Source organism: Penaeus japonicus, unplaced genomic scaffold (assembly GCF_977035675.1).
Source record: "Penaeus japonicus unplaced genomic scaffold, GWHDUDI00000001_assembly GWHDUDI00000040, whole genome shotgun sequence".
Classification (NCBI taxonomy): domain Eukaryota; kingdom Metazoa; phylum Arthropoda; class Malacostraca; order Decapoda; family Penaeidae; genus Penaeus; species Penaeus japonicus.
The window spans coordinates 6,171,563-6,179,062 of record NW_028234442.1 but is presented as its reverse complement, the minus strand read 5'-3'; the positions used below and the strand labels follow the sequence as shown (position 1 = coordinate 6,179,062).

The 7,500-nt window shown below is 36.5% G+C and overlaps 1 protein-coding gene, 1 long non-coding RNA gene and 1 pseudogene across 3 annotated transcripts in view; 1 reads left to right on the top strand and 2 right to left on the bottom strand.

Moving 5' to 3' along the window:
- Window positions 1-1,396, bottom strand: part of LOC147466864 (uncharacterized) — a 1,628-nt pseudogene extending 232 nt beyond the window's left edge. The window contains exon 1 of the transcript XR_015190747.1: window positions 1-1,396. This exon is cut by the window's left edge and continues 232 nt beyond it. The product of XR_015190747.1 is annotated as an uncharacterized LOC147466864 (transcript).
- Window positions 1,397-2,739: 1,343 nt separating this feature from the next.
- On the top strand, window positions 2,740-5,696 carry LOC147466863 (uncharacterized; the record flags this gene model as incomplete). Its single annotated transcript, XM_086534025.1, has 3 exons — window positions 2,740-3,318; window positions 4,210-4,304; window positions 5,606-5,696. Coding segments are annotated over 3 exons (765 nt in total), but the record flags the coding sequence as incomplete, so codon positions are not given.
- A 10-nt stretch (window positions 5,697-5,706) lies between these two features.
- Window positions 5,707-7,500, bottom strand: part of LOC122249273 (uncharacterized) — a 3,897-nt gene continuing 2,103 nt past the window's right edge. The window contains exon 3 of the long non-coding RNA XR_015190754.1: window positions 5,707-5,766. This is a non-coding gene — a long non-coding RNA (uncharacterized LOC122249273). The remainder of the gene's footprint in view (window positions 5,767-7,500) is intronic.

Sequence of the window (7,500 nt, the reverse complement as noted above, 5' to 3'; positions counted from 1 at the left end):
GATGCCTTCTCGCGCTCTCTGTTGCTCCTTGATGGGACCTCTGCTTGCAACGATGCCTTCTCGCGCTCTCTGTTGCTCCTTGATGGGACCTCTGCTTGCAACGATGCCTTCTCGCGCTCTCTGTTGCTCCTTGATGGGACCTCTGCTTGCAACGATGCCTTCTCGCGCTCTCTGTTGCTCCTTGATGGGACCTCTGCTTGCAACGATGCCTTCTCGCGCTCTCTGTTGCTCCTTGATGGGACCTCTGCTTGCAACGATGCCTTCTCGCGCTCTCTGTTGCTCCTTGATGGGACCTCTGCTTGCAACGATGCCTTCTCGCGCTCTCTGTTGCTCCTTGATGGGACCTCTGCTTGCAACGATGCCTTCTCGCGCTCTCTGTTGCTCCTTGATGGGACCTCTGCTTGCAACGATGTCTTCTCGCGCTCTCTGTTGCTTCTTGATGGGACCTCTGCTTTATTCAAAGGTGTTTTACCTCCTTCTTTCTTTGTTTTTCTCTCTTCTTTCTTCCTCGTTGTTCCCTTTCCTTCTTTGGCCTTTCTCTCTCCTTCATCTGTTGTCGATTTCTTCTTTGGTGTCTTTGCTTTTGTCTCTTTTTCTTTCTTGGTTGTTTTCTCCCTTTCTTTTGCTTTTGTCTTTCTCTCTGCCTTTGGTGTTTCCTCTTCCTTATTCGTTGCCGTTCTATCAGTCTTTTTCTTTGTTTTCCTCTCTCCATCTTTCTTTTCTTTCTTTACTTTTTCTTCCATTTGTGTTTCCTCTTCTTTCTTCTTTGTTTTCTTCTCTCTATCTTTCTTTTCTTTTCTTACTCTTTCTTCCTTTTGTGTTTCCTCCTCTTTATTCTTTTTCTTCTCTCCATCTTTCTTTCCTTTCCTTACTTTTTCTTCCTCTTCTTTATTCTTTGTTTTCTTCTCTCTAACTTTCTTTTCTTTTCTTACTTTTTCTTCCATTTGTGTTTCCTCTTCTTTATTCTTTGTTTTCTTCTCTCTATCTTTCTTTTCTTTCCTTACTTTTTCTGATATTTCCTCTTCTTTATTCTTTGTTTTCTTCTCTCTATCTTTCTTTCCTTTACTTAATTTTTCTTCTATTGGTGTTTCTTCATCTTTATTCTTTGTTTTCTTCTCTCTATCTTTCTTTCCTTTTCTTACTGTTTCTTCCTTTGGTGTTTCCTCTTCTTTATTCTTTGTTTTCTTCTCTCTATCTTTCTTTTCTTTCCTTACTTTTACTTCCTTTGGTGTTTCCTCTTCTCTATTATTTTTTTTCTTCTCTTTATCTTTCTTTCCTTTTCTTACTGTTTCTTCTGTTGGTGTTTCCTCTTCTTTATTCTTTGTTTTCCTCTCTCTATCTTTCTTTCCTTTTCTTACTGTTTCTTCTGTTGGTGTTTCCCCTCTTCCTTCTGTTTTTCTCATTTCTTCTTCATTTGATGTTTCTTCTCCTTCATTCGCTGCCGTTCTGTCAGACTTTTTCTTTGCTTTTCTCTCTCTGTCTTTCTTTCCTTTCTTTTCTCTCTCTTCCTTTGACATTTTCTCTCTTCCTTCTGACTTTCCCTCTCTCTCTCTCTTTGGCGTCTTCTCCTTTTGTTTCTTTGTTGTTTTCTCTCCTTCATCCTTTGCCTTTCTCTCAGTCTCTTTCTTTCTTTGTTTCTCTCCTTCATTCTTTCCTTTTCTTTCTTTTTCTTTCTTCGCTTTCCTCTCTCCTTCTATCATTGTTGTATCTTCTCTCTCTTCGTCTCTCTCTTTGCCCTTCTTCTTTCCTTCCTCTTTTTTTCTTTTATTCCTCTTTTTTACGTCATCTCCCTTTCTCCCGATTTCTTCTTCCCTCTCTCCGTCTTCTAAATCTTCCTCTTCTCTCTGTCTCCCCTTTCGTGTCTCTTCTTCGTTTTTCTTCTTTTCTCTCTTCCTTTCATCTGTTTTATCACCGATTTTTCTCTCCTTTTTATCTGATTTTCTTTTGCACTTCTCTTCTTCTTCTTCTTCGTCTTCTTTTTCTTCAGCATTTTCTTCTTCTTGTTCTCCGTCTTCTTCTTCTAATTCTTCTTCGTCTACGTTGTTCCTTTTCTTTTTTTTCTGTTTCCTTCGTTTGTCTTTTGTCTTTTCTTGCTCTTCTCCTTGTTCTTCTACTTCTTCTTCTTCGTCTACCTTATTCTTTTTGTTTTCTTTCTGCTTCCTTCGTTTGTCTTTTGTCTTTTCTTGTTCTTGTCTTTCTTCTTCCGTTATTTTGTTTTTCTTTTGTTTATTTTCATTTGTCCTTTCTTCTTTATTTCTCTTGTTTTCTTGTTCTTTCTTTTCGCTATTGCTTATTTTCTCTTCTTGGTCCTCTCTTCGTTCTTCTTTGTTTCTTTGGTCTTCTTCTTTTTTCTTCCTTTCGTCTCCTTTCTTTCTTATGTCCTTTGTTTTTGTCTTTTCTTCTTCATTCTCCTGCGTCTCCCTTTCGTCTTCTTTTTCCTTTTTCTCTTTTCTCTTTCTATCATGTTTATCTGGTTTTATTTTGTGTTTTTCTTCTTCTTCATCTTCTTCTTCTTTTTCATCCTCTTCTTCTTTTTCTTCCTCTTCTATACCTACATTATTCTTTTTCTTTTCTTTCTGTTTCCTTCGTTTGTCCTTCGTCTTTTCTTGTTCTTCTCTTTCTTCTTCTGTTATTTGGCTTCTCTTGTGTTTATTTTCATTGTCTGTTTTTTCTTCTGTGTTTGTATTGTTTCTTTGTTTTTCCTTTTCTTTATGACCTATTTTTTCTTCTTGATTCCTTCTACTTCCTTCTTCGCTTCTTTGGTCTTCTCGTATTTTCTTCTTCTCTACGTCTTTTTTACTCGTTTTATTATCTTGCTTTTTCCTCTCTTCTTTCTTTTGTTTTCTTTCTTCTTCTCCTTTATTCTCTCGCGTCTCTGTTCCCTCTTTCTCTCTCCTATTCACATTTTTCGTTTCCTTCATTTGGACTTTGACATTTTCTTCTTTATCTTCTTTTTCTTTTGCTTCATCTTCTTGTTTTTCTTCTTCTTCTTCTTCTTCTTTTTCTTCTTCTTCTTCCTTTTCTTTATCGACCTCTTCTTGTTCTGTTTCTTCTTCCTCTTCTTCTTTTTCTTCCTTTTTCTCTTCCTTTCCTCGTGTTTTCTTTGTGTTTTCTTCTCTTCCCCTTTCGTCTTCTTGTGTTTTGCTTATTTTCTGTTTATTTTCATTTGTGCTTTTTCCTTTTTTATTAATTTTCTGCTCTTCTTTATTTGTTTCTACTTGTTTGATCTTTTCGTTTTTCTTACTTATTTTTTCTTGTTTCTTATTTTCACTTTCTTTCTTTGTTTTGTCTTGTTTCTTCTTCTCCTCTTCTTTGTTTATTTGATCTTCCTGACCTTCCTTTTCTTTTTCCTTTGTGTTCTCTTCTTCTCTTTTGTTTGCTTTGTTTTGTCTTCCTTCCTTACTTCCTTCTTCTTCACTTGTTTTGTCTTCGTGGTACTTCGCTTTCTCTTTACTTCTTTCCTTACTTTGTCTCCTTGTTTCTTCTCCTTTATCGGTTATACCTTTTTGTATATTTTCTTCTTCTGGTTCTCTTTTCTTTCCATTTCTTCCGTCTATTTTTTCTTCTCTCCTATTTCCTTCGCCATCGTCATCCTCGTTACTGTCGGTTCTGTATTCTTCGTTATCGGTTCTTGCTTCTTCGTCATCGGTTCTCCCTTCTTCGTCATCGGTTCTTCCTTCTTCGTTCTCGGTTCTCCCTTCTTCGTCATCGGTTCTTCCTTCTTCGTTATCGGTTCTTCCTTCTTCGTTATCGGTTCTGTATTCTTCGTTCTCGGTTCTCCCTTCTTCGTCATCGGTTCTCCCTTCTTCGTCATCGGTTCTTCCTTCTTCGTTCTCGGTTCTCCCTTCTTCGTCATCGGTTCTTCCTTCTTCGTTATCGGTTCTTCCTTCTTCGTTATCGGTTCTGTATTCTTCGTTATCGGTTCTGTCTTTTTCGTTATCGGTTCTTCCTTCTTCGTTATCGGTTCTTACTTCTTCGTTATCGATTCTGTCTTCTTCGTTATCGGTTCTCCCTTCTTCGTTATCGGTTCTTCCTTCTTCGTTATCGGTTCTTCCTTCTTCGTTATCGGTTCTGTATTCTTCGTTATCGGTTCTTCCTTCTTCGTTATCGGTTCTCCCTTCTTCGACATCGGTTCTTCCTTCTTCGTTCTCGGTTCTCCCTTCTTCGTCATCGGTTCTTCCTTCTTCGTTATCGGTTCTTCCTTCTTCGTTATCGGTTCTGTATTCTTCGTTATCGGTTCTGTCTTTTTCGTCATCGGTTCTTCCTTCTTCGTTATCGGTTCTTCCTTCTTCGTTATCGGTTCTGTATTCTTCGTTATCGGTTCTGTCTTTTTCGTTATCGGTTCTTCCTTCTTCGTTATCGGTTCTTACTTCTTCGTTATCGGTTCTGTCTTCTTCGTTATCGGTTCTGTCTTCTTCGTTATCGGTTCTTCCTTCTTCGTTATCGGTTCTGTATTCTTCGTTATCGGTTCTTCCTTCTTCGTTATCGGTTCTTCCTTCTTCGTTATCGGTTCTTCCTTCTTCGTTATCGGTTCTGTATTCTTCGTTATCGGTTCTGTATTCTTCGTTATCGGTTCTTCCTTCTTCGCTATCGGTTCTGTATTCTTCGTTATCGGTTCTGTATTCTTCGTTATCGGTTCTTCCTTCTTCGTTATCGGTTCTTCCTTCTTCGCTATCGGTTCTGTATTCTTCGTTATCGGTTCTGTCTTTTTCGTTATCGGTTCTTCCTTCTTCGTTATCGGTTCTTACTTCTTCGTTATCGGTTCTTACTTCTTCGTTATCGGTTCTTCCTTCTTCGCTATCGGTTCTGTATTCTTCGTTATCGGTTCTTACTTCTTCGTTATCGGTTCTTCCTTCTTCGCTATCGGTTCTGTATTCTTCGTTATCGGTTCTGTATTCTTCGTTATCGGTTCTGTATTCTTCGTTATCGGTTCTGTATTCTTCGTTATCGGTTCTGTATTCTTCGTTATCGGTTCTGTATTCTTCGTTATCGGTTCTGTATTCTTCGTTATCGGTTCTGTATTCTTCGTTATCGGTTCTGTATTCTTCGTTATCGGTTCTGTATTCTTCGTTATCGGTTCTGTCTTCTTCGTTATCGGTTCTATCTTCTTCGTTATCGGTTCTTCCTTCTTCGCTATCGGTTCCATCTTCTTTGCTATCACTTTTTCCTTCATCATTGTCGCTTCTTCCTTCTTCGTTATCGCTTCTTCCTTCTTCGTTATCGCTTCTTCCTTCTTCTCTATCGGGTCTTTCTTTTTCGATATCGGCAACATTATCGTTTTTTCCTTCTTTCGTATCGTCTCCGTTATCGGTTCTTCCTTCTTCGTTATCGGTTCTTCCTTCTTCGTCTCCATTTTCTACTCGAATCTCCTTCTCTCTTTCCTTCGTATTATCCATTCTTCCGTGTCTTCCTTTTCCTCTATTTCTTTGACTTTTTTCCTTTGGGAAAAAACGGGTCATTAAGCGCGGTATCAATTCAATCATCAATTATAAATAAAAAAATATCAATAATAATGAAATTGATAATCGTGATGTTAACGATGTTAACAAAAATAGGATTAAAAACAAATTAATAACAATATTAACAAGAGAGTTGTCAATTATAGTATCATTGAGAGTGTTATCAAGAAGAATATTAATTACAATGTTCTCATTTATATCAATAAAAGTTTTTATGATAGTGTCATCAATTCATGACAATGCCATACTTAATTGCTGCAATAATTGTGGCGAGTAACATCTGGGGGTCGGTGTCAGTTGTCTAAATCTGTGGGATTGTCAAACACTTTATGCAGTTGGATTATATATATATATATATATATATATATATATTATATATATATATATATATATATATATATATATATATATATATATATATATATATATATATATATGTATATATATATAAAATACATTCATATCTTCTATTTGTGACTGGATATGCATGCTTAACAGAGAAGCAGAAAGTTGCCAATCAGTAAGACATTAAAAGGAGAAAAGGAGAGCTTATGAATTATTGATTACAGTAACCAGAATCTGTTACTATTTGACCCGAATTTTCCTAGTAGAAGTAATCTAAACTACACCGAAACCACTATCATAAAAGGAAATAGCCAAAATTGGTACACAAAGCACCACCTCCTCGTAAACTTTCCTTTTATCAAAATTGGTAAAAACAACAACAACAAAACAAAAACAAAAACAGTAGAGATTGTTGAAGGCCCATCAGACTTACGGCTAAAGTCAGGATATTTGAACAACTCAATAATAAGGAAAATTAACCAGTGAAATTAAGTACTTAATATTGACCAGCGCACGGCGTATGTCCAACTACCCGTTTCAAGTGGGTTCAAAAACGTTCGTGGATTATTTAAAACTTGGTGTGTTCGATATTAGGACCGAGGGAATGTATTTTAGAACCCCGGGGGTTTCAAGGTTTAATTTTGTGAGAATTACAGTTCGATGTGTACTAAAACCCAAAGAAGTGACTCTTCTTTGGCATTTTGCCGCGTTTTCAATGGGTAAGGTATAAGATCACTACATGTATCTATATCTATATCTATCTATCTATATAATTGGTAATCTCTTTGACAAATTTATGACAAATGTATGACGTTTTCTATCTTTCGTTGAATTCATCTCAATGCTTTTGTCTTCCATAGGTGCGTCTTCATAGCTTTTATAAAGGAAATAAATGCAGATAAATGTATCACAGACAAACAGTTAAACACAAAAACCAGCCAACTTTAAACTTGTTTTCCTCTTCACTAAAGTCTACCCTCTTCAAAAAGCGTCCTAATTCAGCTTCCTGATACAGATTGCTTTGTCACAAGAACTAGAAAAATATGTACTTTCAGATTTTACAAATTCAAGCAAAACATGAAAATAGTCTAATAACTAGTCGTAAACCTACATCTTTCTATATGTACTGAATTTTGAAACTGCGAAAGATTCCCAAATTTCCTTTATTATTGCACTTAAGTGTTTTTTTTCCATAATGTCTAATGGTATAAAAACTCCAATAAATGTTAAAGAAAAAATACTTCAACTTTCACTAAAATTCGTAAAATCTATTTGGTTTAGATATTAATTCAGTGCAATCAACTGAATTTAGTGAATAGAGACGGCTACGTACCACTTAATCAACTGAAAAGAACATGTCATAAATGATGATATACTCAAAAGTATTACCGATATTTTAGATGCCATACACGTAACATCATAAGATCCACAATACTTTGAGGTTATATTGAAAAATTTGACCACCCTACATAATTTTCTTTTTCACTAATCTATTTGTTGTTCCGCGAGATATCAAGGTCGCAATCACAGTCAACATCACGTGGGAGAGACAGTGCAACATACACGCAATTCTCTGCAACATGTTCGCTGTGTGAAGTGAAAGGAATATTTGCAACTATCACGACCCTCACGTACCTGGCAGTTGGCGCCTTTTTTCCTTCTTTTTTTTACTGCGAAGGAAGGGAAAGAAGTTGGC